At 53.4% G+C, this 20,462-nt stretch overlaps 2 protein-coding genes across 2 annotated transcripts in view; one reads left to right on the forward strand and one right to left on the reverse strand.

The window, feature by feature from the left end:
- Nucleotides 1-1,659, forward strand: part of SH3RF2 (SH3 domain containing ring finger 2) — a 38,575-nt gene extending 36,916 nt beyond the window's left edge. Inside the window, exons 7-8 of the mRNA XM_086471107.1 lie at nucleotides 60-427; nucleotides 1,366-1,659. Of these exons, the coding sequence (XP_086327233.1) occupies nucleotides 60-427; nucleotides 1,366-1,659 (662 nt within the window). The remainder of the gene's footprint in view (nucleotides 1-59; nucleotides 428-1,365) is intronic.
- A 15,536-nt stretch (nucleotides 1,660-17,195) lies between these two features.
- The window catches only part of LARS1 (leucyl-tRNA synthetase 1), a 30,815-nt gene continuing 27,548 nt past the window's right edge, over nucleotides 17,196-20,462 (reverse strand). Inside the window, exons 30-32 of the mRNA XM_086470777.1 lie at nucleotides 20,362-20,457; nucleotides 19,251-19,383; nucleotides 17,196-17,596 (exon numbers count right to left, since the gene is read on the reverse strand). Of these exons, the coding sequence (XP_086326903.1) occupies nucleotides 17,391-17,596; nucleotides 19,251-19,383; nucleotides 20,362-20,457 (435 nt within the window). The 3' untranslated portion in view covers nucleotides 17,196-17,390. The remainder of the gene's footprint in view (nucleotides 17,597-19,250; nucleotides 19,384-20,361; nucleotides 20,458-20,462) is intronic.

The following is a 20,462-nucleotide window of genomic DNA, read 5'->3' on the forward strand; positions in this document are numbered from 1 at the left end:
TTGTCTGTACCATCTTGGGTTCCTGCTGACTGACTTCTCTAACGGTTCTTGCTCCCCAGACGGATCCCTGCAGAGGCCAGGGCAGGCAGCGACCCCCGTGCAGCTTGCCGGCTCCCTCAGGCGTCCTCCCACGGCTGCGGTGCGGCCTCAGCAGTTTCAGCTTTATCAGCACGTCAGCCCCCAGCCGCACAGCATCCCTCCTGGAGCTGGCATGGCCGAGGCAGGAACGAGACCAAACTTCTCCCACGATGCTTCACCGGCGCTTGTGGTCAGAGGAGGGGAAAGCAGAACTCCCTCCGTGTGCAGCTCGGTGATCCTGGATGCCAAAGACCCTCCAGCAAAGAGTGAGGCAGCTCCAAAGCCGCCTGCGTCAGCCCCGCCGTCCATCCTGGTGAAGCCAGACACCTCCCGCAACAGCGCCGAAAAGGTATGGCCAGCAACTGGCTAGGGCCCCCAGTCTTCTTGGGACTGGCATCCAGTGTCAGCCAGTACCGACCAGGGCCAAATCCCTCACGGGCTTCACTCCATTCCCACCTGGTTTTCTTCTGATAGAAATCACTGGGCTCGGTACCTGCACTGAGAAATCAGGCGTTTGTGCTGCTGACGCTGCTGTTCAGATGAAGCTCTTTAGTAAGGCAAGATGCTGCAGGGTCTCTTTCCATATAAACCAATGTTCAGTCACAATCAAATCTTGAGAATTTTCTGAGGTCTCAAATTGGGCAAGAAACCCACCGAGGTCCCTGAGAGTCTGGGAGTGAATGAGCAAACGCCACAGACGTGGGTGCTAGACCTTAAGTCAGGCTGGTCTCTACAGAGCTCCCCCTATCTCCCTCCGTCACTTTGGCTGAACCATTTGGAACAGAAATTTCTTTCCCTTCTGGCAGCCAGAGGGAAATTTCATAAAGAAAAAAATAATTTTGTAAATTGCCCTAGTGACAGCTTTCCCTTACCGTGCCACCCAAAGAGCAAACAGCTCCACAAGCCCCTAAAAGCCCAACCGACCTCGGAGCTCCCGGAAAGAACATCATCAGTTGGAGAGAAACCGGGGCCTCTCCTTGAGGGGCACGGCAGGCCAGGCCACCCCCCCTCCTCGTGTCGTGCTGCCAATCGCTCTCCCCCAACTCGCGTGATGGCTCTGGAGCGGCTCTCCCAGGTCCCCCAGCAGCGCTGGCTCTGCTGCGCCGTGCCCTGGTGCTCTCTCCCACCTGCCACCAGCCCCACCGGGCTTCTCCGCTGGCATCCTCTGCCCCCAGCAGGGAGCCAGCCGCTCCCTCAGCTCACCCCGCGGTTCTCCAGGGCAGGTCACAGCGAGGAGGGCGGGTGGCTGCTTTCCCCGCCGTGACTCTGGTCGCCCTCTCGTTGCAGCAAGTGAAGACAGTGAGGTTCCAGAACCACAGCCCGCCGCCACCCAAGCGGCACAGCCTGCAGCCCTCCCCGAGCCTGCCGCGCGGCCGGACAGAGCCGATGGCCGCGGCGGAGGCTCTCCTGCCAGAAGCCAGCCTGCTGGGCCCCGAGCTGGCCGTGCTCTACTCGCCCAGGACCAGCTCCAGCCCCCTGCACCAGCGCCGGGCGCTGCACCCGAAGGCACTGTCACTGGACCTCTCCGGGCAGCTGACCTTCCCCGTCAAGAAGAGCTACAGCAGCATTTCTGCAAACTGACGGGGTAACCCCTCTGCTCACTTTCCCTTGCGCCTGCCCCCCTTCTCCCTCCTGCAAGGGGCGAGCACCCCGGGCCCCGCGCCAGCCTGCCGCCTCCGCTGCTCCCCATCCTGTGGCAAGGGGCGGGTAGCCCCCCCGTCCCCACACCTCCAGCACCTGCAGGACCTGCGAGTCCGAGGCTTGCAGAGAACTGGGGGAGCTCCCACAGGAGCGGGACAGGGCAGCAGCATCTGTCCCTGCACAGGACAGTCCTTGCCTGGCCCCTGCAGTGCTGAGCGCAGCTCGGGGAGCCCCACTGCCCCCGGGCTGCTGCAAGCGCCAGGGAGGCCTGAAGCGGGTTTGGGGCATCCACAAAACCAAAGTTCTCTGGTGTCGTGTAAGGCTGCCCGTGAGGTGTCAGAGGAGGAGCTGGAGGGGGAAGAAAGCATGGAGGTATCAGAAATAGTTAAGCTTGTTTTGATCTCCCGGCTGCTGCAGGAAAGCCCATGGAGATCAAAACACTGGTTCATTACCTTCCTGCTCCTGCAGGATAAAGAAACTATAAATCAAAATCAGCCGGTTCCGAGCTGACAGCTTGCGTTGCCTTTTGAGAGGGGTTCACTCAGATTCTTTGTTAGGTTGGTTGCTTGCTTGCTTTTCAGTTTGGTTTTAGTCCAGGAGTTTAAGCACAGAATTCATTTAAAAGGCGATTTGGAGAGGAAAGAGACAATGGAAAGGGACGTGCCATTACCACAGTCACTTACACTCTGCAGACAGGGGTATTGAATCTTGCTTTTCCTCATTGCTTGGTTTCCCCTAATTACCTGTCAGCTACCTCCTAGCAGTCCATGAGCTCACTCCAACTCCCTCCCACCGCCCACCTGTTCAGATACTGCCTTTGTAAATATCCTCAGTGGAACTCACGGGTTTCAGTTTACATTGAGACGCATGAAACAGTCTACGTAACAGAAAGCAGAATTCAGCATTCGCCATGCCACAGACCGCCCCCCTGCCCTGGCAGCACCAGCTCCGGTTTCCAGCTGACCCCATTTCAAGCTTCCTCCTGTGAATCTGCGGGAAGCCTGGCAGAGTCAGAGCTGTGCCCAGCTCGCCAGCTCGGGCTGCTCTCCAGCAAACCCGTGCACAACAGCTTTTGGTTTTCAGACTTTGTTTTTATTGCCAGTTTATAGACCAGCAATTCCCATCCCAGCTACAACCACCAACCACTAGATCTCCTAACAGCAGTAGCTGTGCTTCATCCAGAACTCTGCAAAATCACATCCTCGGTTAACTGCCTACAAACCCCCTGCAATTAACCCCACTGGTCAACAGAAACTCTGAGGCACTGGCACAGCCTCAGAGAAGGACGTTTTCTTCCGGAACTAAGAAAAGGGAATGGATAAAATAATTCACTAGTCTACAGCCCCTGTTCTTTTCCTCTTTCAGACTTTTTCTGTTTGCGGAGCAGGAAGCTGGAGTCTGCCTGCAGGGACTGTTGGTAGCACAGAAACCAGCAATGGCACAGATGAGTTCTTCGCCTTGTGCTCTCTGTCACTGTTTAAGCTCCTGCAGAAGAATCCTGACAAACTGAACATGTGCCATTTGCCCAGGTATAAAGGGCGGCGCAAGCTGCAAATAAGAGGGTGAACATGACTCAGCAATACCACCTCAAAGACAGCTGAGCATCTCGAAGAGGATGTGTCGGTGCTTTGCTCAAGACTCCTCTCATCCCTTTCAAATGACACCAGAAAACCTCACAAGCTGGCTCTATAACCAAGAGCCTCTGCTTCTCCCAAGCACATTCAGAAACAAACAGAATTGCAGTGGGTACGTCCAGGACGAGCTCGGGCAGTAATTCACTGCGTTGGTTGGGAGGGGAAGGAAGGGCTGCCTGCTGACACCCAGCTCCAGATGTGATCACTTACTGCACGCTAACAAGAGGCCAAACAGCTTGGGGTGCCCCAGCCGCGAGCCACGGACGAGGTACCTAAGGCATTCTCCAGCGACCTCCCACGAGACTGGCGGAGGGCGGCGGCACCGGTGGTGGAGCTACGTGAGAATTAGTTATTCAGATGGAAACGCCGGCAAAGAGGGAGCAGTAGCAAACGCGAAGCCCAGTTGAACACCTGGCAGGGACTGTTGTGTAGGGAAGGAAGGGGAACTTCTGCGTTTCACCATCCCCAAAACCCAGTGTCCTCATCTCAGGCCAATGTAGCAGAGCCGAGGTCTGTCGGGGCTGCCTCGGTTGTACCCTGCCGAGCAGGGCGATGAGCGGGAGCAGGCTGGCTGTGCCCTGGGGAGGGGCACGGGCCGATCCCTGCGCAGGCACCGCGGCATTGCCGACCCCTGCCCTGCAAGCCCCGGTGCCCGCTTCATCAGGAGCGCCGACGGAGCGTTCCCTGAGACCAGGGAGCACGGCAGCACCCGCTGATGCCCAGAGGGAGCTCGGTGCAATCTGCGTGCAGAGAGGCAGTTGGAGATGAGGGGCAAAAGGAAAACCACAAACCATAACTTGCCAGGGGCTTCAGACAGATGCACGTTGAATAAATTACCTTGATAATTTGATCTCCAAGTGGGGCAGGTTTTCTCACGAGAGGCAGGCGTGCGAGGGCAGGCAGCAAGGCAGAACTTGGAGCTTGATTTGGGGCTGCAAAGTAAAAAGCTCGGGCGGCAACAGAGAGAAGCGGCTGCAGCTTCATTCCTCACACCTCGGTCCTGCCACCAAGCCCAGACACAAGGAAAGACGGGACCTCCTTTGGCCCGATTTACCAGGTGAGCGGAGCTTCAGGGGACACCAGGAGCATCAGGAAAAGCCAAAAGGTGCTCAACATGCCTTAAGACTTAACAAGCCATAAAGTCTTTCTGGGCTCACAACAGCCAGCTACCGCTCACATCATCAGTTCAGAATATTGCCTTCCGTGGGACAAAACCACCCTCTTATTGCTGTTTCTTGTGTGAGAGGATAAGGTTTCACAGCACCCATGCACACAGGGAAGCCTGCAAAACCGTTCAAGCCCATTACACAATCCTGAAGTCTTAAGACACAAAATAGACCAAGAAGCACCATTAATCTCTCATGGACTTGGTCCTTAACCCACCGCCTCATGACAAGTGACAGCATCAGGCTGGTGGGGACAGAGAAAGCTCTGACACTCGTGCACACGCAGGCGGAGTCACGGGCACTGGCAGGGAAAGGGAGGACTGACAGCGAAATAGGTGCTTTGGTAAAAGAGCAGGCAGCTATTTTGGGACAGATGTCTCAGTTTCTTGCACAGGGTATTTCAGTGCTTTGATGCTATGGTGATAAGTGCCCTAAATATATGCAAAATATGTAGGGAGAGAGAACTGAAAAAAAGACCTATTTTAAAGCAACAGCTCTAATAAGCGTCTTGTTCCCACAGACATACCTGCCCACTGGCTTCATGGTACAGCCCACTGAGCAAAACTGCCAAGGCCTCCTCATCTCCTCCCCTGGCAACACCTGGGAGGAAGCATCTGGACTGCGTTATTTCACCAAGGAACACCCCAAGGAGGAAGGACAAGAGCTCAGACCTTTTCCTTCCAAAGCCCAGGCTAAGGCAGAACCACCTGGAGCTTTGTCACAAGCCCCGAGCGAGGCAATGCCCACAAGTGGCCCCTGTCTACACAGAGAAGCCAATCACGGTGGGGAAGACATCGACTGGTCTGTCTGGGAGCACCTCTCCAAGTGCGCCAGACGAAGAACGACTGTTCTGGAACAACCACTCCAACCCCCTGTACCCACAGGCAGCATCGCCGCCCCGGGCTCTTGGAGCACGAGCGAGCTTTGCGTTTTGTGTTTCAGCTCTGGGCTGCTGACCTGCAGCTCACCACATCTCCCAGGAGGATCTGTTCCGAACCCCTGACCTTCTCTGGCTGCTGCCATCCCATTTTTATTTTTTTTAATTGCATAGCAATGAAAAGGGAGGCATCACATGGTGGCAGGAGGGTGGTAGCTTTACATGGAGGTGGGCGAGCTCTTCAAGGGTTTCTGTTCTTTTTATATATATATATATATATATTTAACTTCCCTCCTGTCTTCCCACCCTCCAGACTCTCTTCAGCCCATTTCTCCAGTGGAGAGAGGTTAGACATCAGCACTAGGACCCTGTTTTGTCATTCCTGAGTTGGCCAGGAGGGCCCATGGGGGAAGGCCACCCCTTTCCCCCCCAGGGACGTCTGCCCTCTGCACTCTCAGCAGTACGGACAGGCTGGTCCAAGCCCTGGCCCTGCTGACTCCCAAGCCTGCACTCTTCTGGTTTACCACAACCCATCACCTGAAACACAGAGTGCAAAGAAAACAACATTAGGAAAGGCAAAAGGCAACTGCGGCACACTGCAGCGTAATGCAGCTCTGTAAGGAAACCAGGCTGTTCTGCCCACCTGGCTGGAGATGCAGGCAGGCTGACCGGGCCCTGGTCACCCCGAGCATCACGTCAGCAGGAAAGGAGCTCTGGAAAAGCACACACGGCAGCACACGGGGACAGAGGGACCATTAATGAACCTCTCACAAGTTCTTGAATTTGGCTTATTTTCTGTCTGCTCGTTTCTTATGATTAGTTAATGAATTGGAGCCCGAATCAGATCATTCATCAGCTCAGCTTTAATTGCCTGCCTTGCCTGGCAGAAACCTTGGAGTGCTTCAGTAAGTAACCTTCCCCCCGAGCTTGAACTGCAGTCGTGTTTCCTGATAAATTACGAGCAGAGACAGCAGAGGTAAGAAAACATAACGTTAACTAACCCTCTCCACATCCCTGGTGCCAAGGGCGCCTCCCTGCCCCAGCCAGAAGCGACTCACCGCAGAGCAACCTCCACTCCAGTCCACTCCAGAGCGCTGGGCCCAAAGGGACTCTCCCGCCACCTGCCCCAAGGAAGGTCGAAGTGACGATGTTCAGTCTCTGGAGGGAATTCTGCAAGGCTGTTCCAGCTGGCAACAGGCTGCTGCATCGCTGGCAGACTGGTCTCCTCAGGACTGCTCTCCCCCAGCGCGGCTGGGTCCATGGAAAGTCCCCTGGGATCAGTCCTGGCTGTGACAAAGGGGATCTGACTGCCCCGCGTTGGAAAACGCGAGTCATGCAAGAGGACGCCGTGGTCACGCGAAGCGTTTAGCATCACGTCTGGTCGGGCATGGCCAGCAACTGCACTGCCCGAGCAGGGGACGGCCGGCCTGGAGGCTTCATAGGCTGGATTCGGGCACAGGCAGCTCCAGGGAGGAGCAGTGCCAGGGGAAGCTCCGTGACTGTGAGAGAGACCCTGCCTGGCTCTGACTCCTGTTCGTCTTCCAGTCACTGAGCCTTTGACAGTCACTCTCAAGAGTTTCTCCTACAGCCACGAGGGTTCCTCTTTCTACATGGAAGTCAAGGAGATTTGGGTTTTGGTTTTTTGTGGGTTTTTTTTTGTTTTTGTTTGGTTTTTTTAACACAACCACATGATTCCAAGAACCTGGGGCTTTAGGAAAAGAAGAAAAGGGTATCCCGGTCCTGACAGGCTACTGAGAGCCCACGGTGTGCAGGACACCAGCTGTGTGTTTCTCTCACTCTCCCAGCAGCCCTGCTCTCCCCCGGTAAAGGTCCATTTTCTAACTCATTAGAAGAACACCTTTAAGGCTGCAGTGCATTCAGACTTCCAATCCACGCTACATCTCAGCCACCAAGGGTTTCAAGGAACACCTGCTTCCCAGCATTCCATCGCCTGACTTCATCCCGTTCAGTTTTTCATAAGCCACCAAAGCAAGACAAGAACTGTTGAAACATCGAGCATCTCCTCTAGACCCCGAAAACTCAAGAAATGAGCTTGAGGAAAAAAACCCTGAGAGAACAGGCAGCCTTTACAGAGAGCCCCCCACCCCTGCAGCTCCCCCTGCCTGCAGCCGGCCGGCTTCGCCGCCTCCGAGCCCACCGTTGCGCCCCCAGCCCAGGGACAGCCCATCACCCCGTCTCAGCTCCGTCCTGAGCTCTAGGGAAGAGGAACACAAACATTGGCCCCAAAGCACTTATGCTGGGAACACCAGAGCAGCCCAGGAACGTGCACATTTACTGTCATTTCAGGTTTATTCATCGCCCTATAGTTACTGCAGTTCATTTGTGCAACTGCATGTTTTGAGTGTAGCAATAGCTGTAAGGCTTTAAGTTTTTCAGGGGTTTTGCCGTAAGTCTCAGTATCTCCCCCATTTAAAAAGTAACATTTCAAAATATTCATAAAAATCGGTGTTTGGAACCCAAAACCACCCAGGTGAAGCAATGGGGACTTACCAGTGAGGTTGGTGGGAGCCTGCGCAAGCTGATCCCTTGTGAAGGGATCAGACACCACCCTGCGGGCTGGCACATGAGGTCCCGCCCGTGGGTCAGGCTGGCAAAGACCACACGTGTAATGGAAGTGGGGAAAAAAGGTCTATTTATACCAAAGTTCCAACCAAAATAAATGTTAAAGGCAGTGGCGACCACTGATGGGTGGCTCACCTTGATCCCCGGTGTTAACAGCCCAGGGGGTTTTGTCGTCTTCTCTCTGCACTGAGCCCACAAACGTTGTAATGAAATGTTACAGCCATGTCACTATAAAGGAGAAAACAGAAATGACTATTTTTACATGTATATGCTTAGAAACAGTAAGATATATATAATCTGCTCTTATTTGGTGATGGGTAGGAAGAATAAATAAAATACATGCATTTAGCTTATTGTTCAGGTTTGTACAAATCCAGTGACGCTTAATATTTTTTCCACGACGTGAAGTTCATTTTTTAAAAGGGTTTTTTCAATTTAACATACTCTTAGGGAGAAGAGAGAAGTCAATAAACAAAAAGACACTAGCTTTCTGTTTTGTATTAATCTTCAAGATATTTATTTTGTATCTCTGTACCTGGAAAACAAAGGTTTAAAGACACTGAGTTTTCAGAATTTTATTCATCTAAGTTTATAGCACTAATGTTTAGGCCAGCAGACTAATTAATTAAATTGGGGCTGAACGGACCACGGCCCCTGGCACGCTGGCGGCGTGGGTGGTGGAACGCCTGCAGCACCCGGGCCCCACCAGACCGGCCGGCCAGCGCGCGGGGGGTCGCCCAGGGGAGACACGGGGCTGGGCAGAGCTCCCAGCGCCCGATGCGTGCGGGACGCCTCCGTGGAAGCTACTCTGTCACCATTAAAACTTTTTGCATGAAAAAACCCAGGGACGTTTAGTTTCACTGTCTCATTTCGGGTGGCTGTTTCGCCAGTCAGGAGCAAACACCAAGGGAGGGGAGGGTCGCCTGGTACTGGGGACAAGGGCTTTGCTCTCCAGCTGCCAGGTCACAAGTCCCAGCTGAAGCTGGCAATTGAGGTTCACTCTCTCAAAGCCACTGCTGGATCGGGAAACTGCTCTGGCATGACCACCCGGCAGAAGGAGCAGGTTATGGCGCATCGTACCCAGGTTGAACTGACCAGGTTATGGCGCATCGTACCCAGGTTTAACATACCGAGGGGGACGAGAAGCAGCAGAGACAGACTGCTGTAAAATACTCCTGCATTTTATTTTTAAAAACAAGGCATTTTGCACAGTGGGTGGTGAGGGAGAAGGGCTGGATGGGTAGAAGGAATCATGACTCAGGCCCCCTCGCTGGGAGGTTTGTTAACTAGGACACCCTCAGCTAAGCAGCAGCGCTCCCGCAGGGTCTGGTGGCAGCCCAGGGCTCCGGCTCTCAGGCTACTCGACTGGCAGCAGCCGGGAACGCTGCCCAGGCACCGCCGAGGGTCCCCTGGGAACGGCGAGCAGGGTTTACACAAGCAGCACAACCAAGGTCCAGCCTCTCCACCTCACCCTGCACGTGCTGCCGAGATCGCTCCACGGCAAGAGGGAACCCACGGGCCAGATCCAGACCCGATCCAGTAAATCACCCTGTGCCTGGGTGCTGGGGTAGCTCATTTCAGCCTGGGACCAGGAATCCTCTGCCTGGTACACCTTCCACAGGGAAGGCAGAATCCGAGGGGTGCTGGCCAGCCACATGTTTCACTAGAAGCGGGAGGTGAGGATGCTCAAGCCCTTGGCTGCGTCTCCCCCTTGACTGGAAAGGGCTCCCTGTCCCCTGCCGCCCAATTACACGGCGACGTACCTCGTACAGCTTCTGCTCCGGGCTCTGCGACTACTGCAGCTGCACAGACACACACGGCCCTGCTCTTACAAAGCACTTTAAAAACGCGAGTTGGTGCTTGGAGTTGCCGTTCCATTATAAAACAAACGCTGCTTTTGCATCCACGCAGGGCAGCTCCTCACCTAGAACGCGTTAGTTCTGCTTTAAAAGCAGATCAAGGAAACAAAACTGATTTTCAGATCAAAAAGGAATTTGGCCGCAGGATCCTGCACATGCTAGTGCAAACAGCGTGTGGGGGCGGTGGGTAGGATCCACCTTCTCCAGGACTGAGCCCCAAATGCACTTTTCACGTCATCCTGACAAGACCCAGGGCCGCACTCCCAGGGGTTGGGCACTGCTGCAGCTCCGTGCTGGGGCAGGGGGTGCCCAACCAAGTCCCCCACGAGGGCAGAGCTCTCTCCCGCAGAGACCAGCCCACATTTGGCGCCTCTCCCCGGCTCAGCCCGCAGCGGAGGCACCGGCACTGTCCACAGCACCCAGCCCAGCTGCACCCCAGGCACAGGCCACCGAGGGCACGTCAGCACCCCCAGCCAAGCTCCAGCAGCAGGGTGAGTGCGTTTGGGCAACAAACCATGTCCCAAAATTCTTAAGGCTGCTAGAGAGGAAAAACTGAGCTGAAGTTCTCAGATGCCCAGCAGATTCGCACCTGAGGAAAAGAGGGACGTTTTCTAACTGCTCTGCGTGTCTGTACTTCAAAACCTCGCTTTGATTCCAACAAATCCCCTGTATTTACGGCAAACGCTCCCTCCAGCACTGGACTGAGTCCCACCACACGTGGGGACAGGTGTCACCTCCTCCGCCAGCTGAACTGGTGCTGTTACCTGGAGGAACGAAAAGCCTTTGCCAGCTGTATCCCCAACGGCAGCGAGACTTCCAAGCCTGCGGAACGCTGTTCCAGCAGAAAGAAAGGAGGCACAAGTCCGAGCCACATCCCGCCTGGAGCGCCCAGGAGGGCAGCGGCTCCCACTGGGGCATTCAGCTTTCTCTCTCTCGCCTGAAGAAAATTCAGCGGCGCTTTGCCATCGCAGTCTGTTGCAATCCATCCGCATTGCCTTTTCTTTGCAGCTGGGGGCAAATCCATCCAGCACATACACCGTCTCCAGCAGAACCAAAGCTGTCGGATCTTTGTAACAGAATCATGTGGTTTAAATCTGTTTTACAACAGCAGCAGCAGCGCTTTAAACGCTGTACTGTTATAACAACGTGATGCTTCCCGTTCTGTTAAGCCCATCGGTGAGTCCCTGTTTGCAAAACCCCTGCAGCGTTTCAGCGAGTTCTTTAAAAACGCCAAAGCTGGGAAATAAGTGGCCCTCAGCCCCCCGCCGCTGTGACGAGGAGACCATCTGGATTGTGCTGCGAGAGCAGCTGGCATGGCAAGGGGACCGAAACCCCCCGAAGGAGGGTCCTCGGGGCCGTCCAAGGGTACTCCAGGCTGGGCGGAGGTTTGGAGGTCAGCGCTGTGCCCCCCATACCCACAGCAGCTCTCACCATGCAGCTGACCCAGCCAAAACAGAAACAAAACAGCATCAGCTGGGAAAGCGGATCAAAAGCCCAGGTTTGCTCCTCCGCACGAGGTCCCGGAGCGGGGAAAGGTGCGAGGCAGGACCTGCTGCCCAGAGCCGGGTCCGAGGCCCCCAGCACCACCAGGCTCCCGCAGACCCTCCGGCCCCGGCACTGCCACCGCCCCAGCCCAGGCTGCCTCGCCCCCTCGGTTGGTTCAGGTCCAACAGGCGCCTGCAAACCCCATCTCCCAGTGTTCAGCCAAGGAGCATTATACACATCTAATAAGCAGCCCGGCTTTTAGAGTGGTGTCAGGACAAAACCCCAAGAACTATTTTCGGAAAGCGCTGCCGAAGTGCTCCGAGCCTTTGAATCCAACTCGCGTCCACAATGCAAATTAGCGGCGACGGCTTTCTCCTCCTCACACATTATGAAAGACAGAAAAGAAACCTGGAGGAAAGTGATGTGACGCCCGCGCCAAAGAGGAGAAAAAGGACGTGAAAACCCAATCTGCTACTAAAGAAATAAAACATCAAAAGAAATAAAAATTCTTCCTATCAGACACATACCTCCACTTAATGGATCAGAAATTACTCCAGCAGCCGCTGCTTAAAGATCAGAGGAGCAACCGAATCCCTTTTGCGCCACAGATAAATGCAGATTTACCTGCTGGCAGCTTTTGGCCGTGCTGGGGGTTTTGGCTTCGCTGACGGAGGCCTGCCTACGGCGGGGGCATTGCAGACCCCTGGAGCACATGGGGCCACGCTATGGCTTGCGGAGAGGCTGCGGCGGACACTGCCCAGCCCTCCTGGGTCACAGCAGCTGGTGACAGGGCACCACGGGTGGGACAGGCAGCAGGAACGGGTGCAAGCTCGCTGTTACCTCAGCGTTTCTTTGCTGCAGGAAGCACGGAGGGGTTCAGGGTGAGCAGTGGCCACGCAAACGCACGCAAACTGCCTTGTTGGTGCAGACAGCAAAGAGGCCAGTGATCTAGCCCCCGCAGCGGCAGCCGCACCGGCTCACCACGGGCTCCCCTGGCGCTTTGCGGGGCGTTGGGGACAGGAACACTAACACGTAAAACTAAAAGCTCCCACCTATTTTCAATCACACACACGCTACGTATTTGGAGTGACCTTGGGGAGGAGGAAAGAAGATTCATGGGATTAGTGCTACCGTTTTGCTTTACTTCATACCCATTCCCTTTCAAGGATTTGCTTGCTCCTGCGCCTCCTCGCCACTGAGCTCCACGCTCACCTCTACCACCGACCTCCACATCAATGGCGAGGCACGAGGGCTTCCAGAGCAAATCACGATACCCAGAAGGCCTTCAGCACCTCACAGCCGTGTCACCACAAATTACCTCCTGGATGCCAGAGGGAGTGCGGCGGTCAGGTCTCCGGCTCCCCAGTCCTTCTGGGAACGTAGCACACCAGCTACGATTTCGCTGGACAGGGCTTCAAGGGCTGATAGCGGATTTTCTGGGGTGGAAGGTTCTGGTCTCTCGCTGTGCTCCCCATCCCCAGCAGTCCAGGGCACTGCCCATGTGACAGGACAGGTTTACCCGACACAGACAGTTCAAGAACCGATCGATCGCAATGATGATCCTCAACAGCAAGGTGCAAATATCTAAAAGAGGCCATTTTCGACCCACCTGACTGGTCGCTGTTCCCGGGCAGCTCTCCCCAGCTCGGCAGCCACGTGCATCTACAGCTCTTGCATGATGATTTCTGCTGCTCCCCACTTCAGTGGAAAATAATTCACCAGAGGTCACGCAATCCTTCTGACACAATAAGGCACTGCTGAAGAATAACTGTTTCTGCTTTAAACAAAATAATAGATTCTGGACACTTTGCTGGTGCCACAGAGTCAATAATTCTCTCTCTTCTGCCTGCAAAGCCTGGAGAGATTAATAAACTGCTTTGAACTGAATTCCTGAGTAAGAGGAGCCCTACCCAAGTCTCGCCACAGAGGTATTTTACAGTGCAATACACACCAGTGAGCACCCATTCCTCACCAGCTATATGGTTGCCATGTAGATTTATTTTTTTTTATGGGCCAGATTATTTATAACGTCAGCCGAGGATGGGGCTCCTGACCCGGCTCCTTCCTACAGACCAGGGAGGAGAAGCCCCGTCCTCAGGTGATGAGGAATAAACAGCACCGGGACCTCGGTGACACCCACCCTGCCCGCAGCGCAGCGGCCTCCAGCCAGGCCCAGGAGCAGCCCCTGCACACGGACAGGTGACATCACCACGCTGACATCACCACGCTGACGTCACACCAGCTCCCCACCACCAGGACCGCTCCTCACCCCCCTCTTCCCCCGCCCCGGCAGCGGGAGGCTCCCACGTTCGACGCCCGAAGGCCGGAGCCAAGCCCGGCTGAGGGGAAGCGGAGCGCGGCCTCGGCCTGCCCGCGGGGCGGCTGAGGGCACCTTCCTGGCTGGGACAGCCCGACCCAGGCCCAGCACCTCGCTAGGGCCCGCAGAGATTTGACTCACCCAGGGGCTGCATTTCATCTTCAAAACAAGGCGAACTGATCAAGTACCCGCAGAAGAGGCCCAGGGAAGGAACAGGCCTCATGGCACCTCAGTCGCTGCCGCCTCCATGGCGTGAGCGGCTCCTGGCTGGACACACGCAGGAGGCGGCTCGACCCAAACCTGTCGCTGCTCCGGCACGTGCCGATGGGCAGAACGGCACCACGGAGATGAGCTCCCGCTGCTCTGGAAAACATCTGCGGGAAGAAATAAGTCTGCGCTGTCCTGAGCGGGTTGTCCACCGCTGGCATCGCTGTGCTGCGCCAGGCTCCGTCCAGCCCGGCGTCAGGCAGTGCAGCTGCTGGCACTCACTGTTCCTCCAAACTTTTCCAAATTATTTTAACTTCCCTCTGCAGGAATCCTTATTTATGCCTCACAACATTTCAGAGAAAAGCATCCGTGCGCTCTCCTGAAGAGAGGAGGGCCGAAGGGCACAGAAAGCCACGGAAACATCCCATGTGCTGCAGCAGGGAAGTGGAGCAGCTGGGAAATGAGAGCAACAGCCCTGTTCCTTATGGCTGTGAATTGACCTACTTCAAAAACCAGCTCAGTCAAAAAGGAGAAAAAAGGTTTCCTCTCCAGATTTCTCCAAGTAAAATCATAACATGAAAACTACTAAGTAAGGCCAGAATTTTGTTAATAAGGTGGGAAATTTAACACCAAGGAAGCCTCTTTACCCTGTTACTAGTTTCTACTGGGGAAACACGCACAAGAACCAGCATAGCAGTGACATCTCCTGGAAGCCAACAAACCATCACAGAAAAAAATCCCAGCTTTTTAGCTCTATCTTGCTCATCAACAATCAGTTTGGCTGATTCACTTGAACACTGAGACTATAAGAAATAGCACCTTTGTTTAGCTTGCCCCTCATGGCGGGGGGGGGCGGGGGGAAAACCAAACCCAAACCAAAACCAACCACCAACCAAGCAACCGAACAGCACCCACCCGCCCTCACTGTACGAACCAGCTCTCCCAAATGTCTGTGGGGAAGTCTTTGCTCTCGGGGCAGCTGCTGAAAGGGAAAAAACCAACATACTATGAAAGAGTAAGGAAACAATATTTATTGTTCTAAAACTCTGATCTAATGTTTATCTACTCAGATTATCTGGCTGCTTCTTTGTTAATATATTCAATTTTTATTGCTGTAATCCCTGCTGCTTGGAAATAAAGGTGATTTTGTGCAAGGAAATTAAGGAAACCTTTCTGATCAGCTCACTTCATCTGACCCTCGGCTGCTCTCTGTGGAGCACTGGTGGTGATGGAAACGCTCGTACATGGGAAGAACATCCATTGACCAGTGTCAAGGGGCAGCACAGGGGTTCCCGTTCCACAAGGCATTGCCTCACGTGTCCAGTGTCAGCCTTCTTGTCTGGAGACAACAGAGCAAATCTCACATCCGCCTCCACCTATTTGGAACCCCCAAATCCTCCTTGTCTCCCCTAAGGGACTTCTGCCCGCAGCCTTCGAGCCAATTTGCCCAAAGGAGCTGGCCGAACAAGGGCGATGCTCGAGACCCCCGTTTTCATGAGTGCAGCGACCCCTCACCACTTGTAATCTGTCAGGCTTCCTCAGAGCCCTCACCCCGCGCCAACCCGAGCGCAGCACCACGCTGTCATGGAGCTCACCCAGTGGGGTACGGCAGTCTCCAGGCACAGAGGATATTTAAACTTCCCACCCTGGTGGCCGCAATTCCTCCTCCAGCAAGTGCAGGGTTCAGAGCAGCTCCTGTTCCTGGCACAACAGTCGCAGCGCGGACACAGGACATACCTCCTCTCCCCGCCGCCGCTGGGGAGATGCTGGGGCAGTCCGGCTGGCTGGAGGGAGAGGGGGCCCAGCTCTGGAGGAAGCACGAGGGCACTTCTCTCCCTTCCAACCCCTTGCGCGGGAAAGCAGCTGTTAGAGCAGGAAATCCAGACGGTACCTGGGTGTGGAACAGCCCCGTACTGCACCGAGACACGGGGCTCTCGGGGACGCACCAGAGCAGCGCCAGCACAGGCCCCTCACCGCACGCCCTGCCAACAGCCACACATGACGAGCAGCGCTGGATACGTGCGCGGGGTTCGATTTTCCAGCTTGGAAGGGAACTCGCTCAGACTACACGAGAGCAAACCTTCAGCAGAGAGCCGAGCCCTGGCAGCAGCGGGGAGGGGATGCGGCCAGCGCACCGCTGCGGCCAGGTCCCCGTGGCTCCGGCTGCCCCCGCGGTGCTGCGGCCAGGGCTCTGCTCCCCCAGAGCCACACCAAGGAGGCACCACCAGCTGCCCAGCGGTCCGGTGCACCGAGGGACAAGCTCACCTGGGCCAGCAAGCAGACACCTCTGCCCACCACAGACACTCCTCTTGCCCATCGGTATTCCAGCACTGTAAAGGACCCACCAGGGTCAGGGCTGGCAAAGTTTTTCTCCCCAGACCCTGCAGCAGCAGGAGCATTCAGCTTTGACCCCTCCACCAGCCAATCCCCAGCGCCCAGGGACTCACTTTGACTACGGAATCACGTTTTTTTCTCTTGACAAGCAAACCTTTTGAGAGACCCGCACGAGTATTTGCTCAGCGGGACTGGGGAGCAGCAATAGCAAAGGGAAGCTGCATAACCACACACGAAACCGGCCTTTCCACAGGGCCGATAAAGGGAGGGGCAGAGAGCGGCACCCTCAGCAGTGCCTGGCGCTCTCGGAACAGCAGTCTTGGGCTCCTGCACTGCTCCTTCCCCCCACACCATAACGTTATCAGAGCAAGTTCAACTGTTAAGGCATACGGAGCACCGAGAACCGCGAAACTGCCGAAGAGCAATGGCGCAGAACAAGGTACCCTGTGTGTCACCAGCCACCTGCACGAATTCACAGGCAGAAGTCCTGAAGCTGTACGTGACAATTCATCACTCAAAACAGGACAAAAGCAGCCTGCAATAGCCCTGGCATTACCAAAAACATCACACTTTAAAATCTATGAAAAGAACACCTAACCTTTCTATTTAAAATAGATTTAGGAATAGTTTTATGAAAGAGAAAGGAAGGAAAAGTCAGTCCTGAACAGCGATCACTACAGGCGCTCCCGTTGCGAGCCAAGAAGCACGGAAACCTTCGTGTTTAACTCTTGCCTAAGAGTTCTCTGGCACCGAGTCACTCCCGAGGGGCCAGTCTGTGTAAAAGTGCCCTGATGGTGTTGAGCCGCCTGGGCTACTGGACAGTAAAACACAGAGGTGTGCAAGTAACTTCTTCCCCTCCACAGCAGGAGATCGACAACCAGCTGCTCTACCCAGACCCTTGCCTACTTAGCGGGGAGAGGAATGCTCAGTGTGGTACTCCAGTTTGCTTCTGGAAAGGAAGATTTGCCACGTTAACATTCAGGATAACTGTTTCTGTTCAAGAAGAGCCAAAGGGCCAGAGGAAAATAATTTTATTATATCCGCATTTAGACGAGGAGGGGTGAGCTCGCATGCAAAATCAGGTTGGTTTGGGTGGGCTTTTTTTTTTTTTAAAAAAGAACCAATTCCCATCTCTGTTCATTACAGGTGCTTTCAAAGTCCCTCTATGACCTTTCCCGCTGCCAGGGATCAAGCCAGGTATGCGCCAGTTCAATAAACCAGATAAACAAGTGTGTCACCAACGTCCTTCGTCAGGCCATTCTCGGTAACGCAAACACGTTTCTCCTCCAGGTCGATGTGGAAGGTGGCTTGCTCCAGAATTGGGGTTTTCTCTGCTTCTTCTTTGCCAAGGACTGGAACGCGGCGGGGCCCAAGCACAGGATCATCAAACCTCATCAGCTTCACTTTAGAGAGATCTGCAGTAAAGAGCCTGGTCAGTCAGGCTACGGGAGCTACGCGCAAGCTGCGGCATCAGCTGAACTAACTGAAGCAACGCTCGATCCTTGGTATGTCTGTAGCTCTCCAGGGAAATACATGCTCTCGGGAATAACACTCACGTTAGGATTTACACCCACTGCAAAGGTGTCGTTCAGTGGTTACACAGCAAGCTACCAGGAGAAATGGGGATAAACCACTGAGAAATACCAACTCCCAGAACCACACTCTGAGCACTGGATTTGCCTTATCTGGCTCTGGGACAGCTACGAGTAACTGAACAGTTACTTACGCTGATCAGCTTAACGTTTCCAGGAGAGAAGTGGAGACAGAAAGCTGCTGAAGTCTGTGCTTAGAAAGGAGCAAGAATAGCCATTTTCTGAGGAATGAATGTCAGAGACTGGGAGGAAGTGGAAAGTAAAGGTTGCCTTAAATACAGCTCCCTATTAAAATGCACACTGATGAAAGACTGCGAAGCAGCCCAAGCAAAGTCTCCAGGAAGCCTGGGATCGCTCGGCCAAGCCTTGCTCACAGCACAACCTTCCAGCCCCGGTGCACCAACGGAACAGTGACACCTTCTGGAAACGACAGCAGGAAGTCAGTCCCTGTTTCACCTTGCTTGTTTTCAAGCATTTCAAACTACCCACCCAGCCCAAGGCACACACATCTGCTATGTGCACAGCACATCTCCCCCGCCCACAGTGTCCCACGTGCTCTGCGATATGTCCCCCCTGCGCACACCACCATCAGCGCGTAGCTGCCTTCGTTCCACAGATAAACACTAATATAAACACAAGCTGTCAAAAGATACAGGAAGAAAAAACCTACTCTGCCGTCACAAGCTGCTGGATGAGGTCCAGTTTTCCTTTTACTCCCAGCTCACAGTGCTTCAGATTTGTTTGATTCTTAATTCCTGCACTCTCCAACAAAAACACAGCTGCTGCTGCTTTAAGAGAGCTATTTTCATTCATTGCACTGCCCAGAAACTTAATGCTTCTTTCCACAATGCCCGACATGGAATTTCATCATGCTGTTCTGTGTTTTCCTGAAACACCTCTCCAAGCAGGTGGAAAAGTGAGGAATATTAAAATTATCAACAAGGAGGCTAAAAAAACATTGCTTATTTCCAAGAACAATCAAGGAAAAGCAGCTGCCCCGAAATACTGCTACTTACAAAGACCACCTTTAGACTGCCAAGACATCTCAAACATTTAAACTGAAATTATGAGAAGCCAACACAGCAGCTGTTACATTAATTTACCTTAGGCTAAATAGAAAAAGAAATCTGGTAAATTTTTTTTTTTCAGCCCTGGGCTCCAAAAAAGAAGTGGCAGAAGCTGTGCATGACCGGCTACAGGACTAACTCCTTTTCTTGGAAACTCACAAGGGGAAATACCACCGAGATCCACCTCTGGCTGAAACCAGGTTTCCGTGTGCCAGTGGCAGAGCAGACTAGTGAGGAAAACCCCCAGAAAAGCCTGCTTATTCGCATGTTCTCTCTTCTCTTGTGGATTCAAACACAAAACTTCTTGCTCCTTTGTAAGCACCAACCTCAGCAGCTTTCTGTTTCCTTCTCTCCTGGAAACGTGAAGCTGATCGGTGTATGACAGCTGTACACCTGCGCTGGCACCTCACCTTTGATCCCTCTGTCCATCTTCATCAAGCGTCTGATCACCGTCTCTCTGTTGTCTCCTTGCCGGATTTCAATTTTTGTGGAGAAGTGGCCGTTTGATGGCTGAGGGTTCACCAAAAACACAGACACGCTGGGCTATAAGACAGTGAACACAAGTGTTAAAGGAGAACCTGTGTTCATGATCCCAGCCTCAGAGGAAACAGGAGACTAAACCAAACAAACATCTTCTATCAACAAAGATTCTGGGGGAATAAACTTCATTCACACATACTGCCTTCCCCGCGGCGGGATGCAAGCACGCCCTTAACTCCTTAAAGTACAAGCCAGAGGGTGCACAAGTTTTCAGGACATATTTAGGGAATTCAATGCATTTTTTACTGTTGAAAAGCATTAGAGCTAGAAATATTCATACGTGACAGCACTGTTGTAGTCTCACTAATCTCCTACATATTACTGCCTAATTCTTCACAATTCCACGACAGCTGTCAATACTCCTGAAAGGTTTTCTTTTTACGCAACTGAACGGAAATTATTAGCCCACTATAAACTAACAGATAAACAACAAGAGTATTAAAAACCACTTTAGGATTCAGCAAACACGTAACACAAAGTTTCACTGGGAAGTTTGTGATGCTTTAAAACAAGTACAATAAGCAGCACCGCAGTTTCTAAATAACAGCGGTGAAGTGAGATTCAGCCATACTTGTACGAGACCGTCCCAATTCTCTGGTTTTGGTCTGTTTTAACCAGGATAAAATCGACTTTATCTAAACAGCAGCAGCTCAGGCAGATGGCTGAAAGAAACAAATCAGAGTATGCAAATTCTCGCTTGTTTTTAACAGTCTCCAGGTCAAATCATTAAATTGTGCTGACTGGAAGAACCTTTAAGTTGAGGCAAAATCAGAGTCACATTCAGGGCTCTATACAGAGGAAGGAAAAAAAAAAATCACAGTTGCTTCAGGAAATGTTTCTTGTTTTGAAGGGGTGTTGGGTCACAGGCAAAATAAATCCCATGTTCATGTCTGACGAAAGTTTAAGTGGCATATTCGCTCCTGTGTGCGTTTTTTTAAAAGTAAGTTTTCAGACTTCCCATATCTGAATTTCTGATTTTACCTCCGTCCTGAATGTGGAAAATGGTTTTCCAGGACAGCAGTCGTCTTTTATTTTATCTTCTGCTTCAGAAGCAAACTTTACTTCAATGTGATCCAGCTGTA

The sequence above is a fragment of the Leptosomus discolor genome, chromosome 10 (genome assembly GCF_034619465.1).
Source record: "Leptosomus discolor isolate bLepDis1 chromosome 10, bLepDis1.hap2, whole genome shotgun sequence".
Lineage (NCBI taxonomy): Eukaryota > Metazoa > Chordata > Aves > Leptosomiformes > Leptosomidae > Leptosomus > Leptosomus discolor.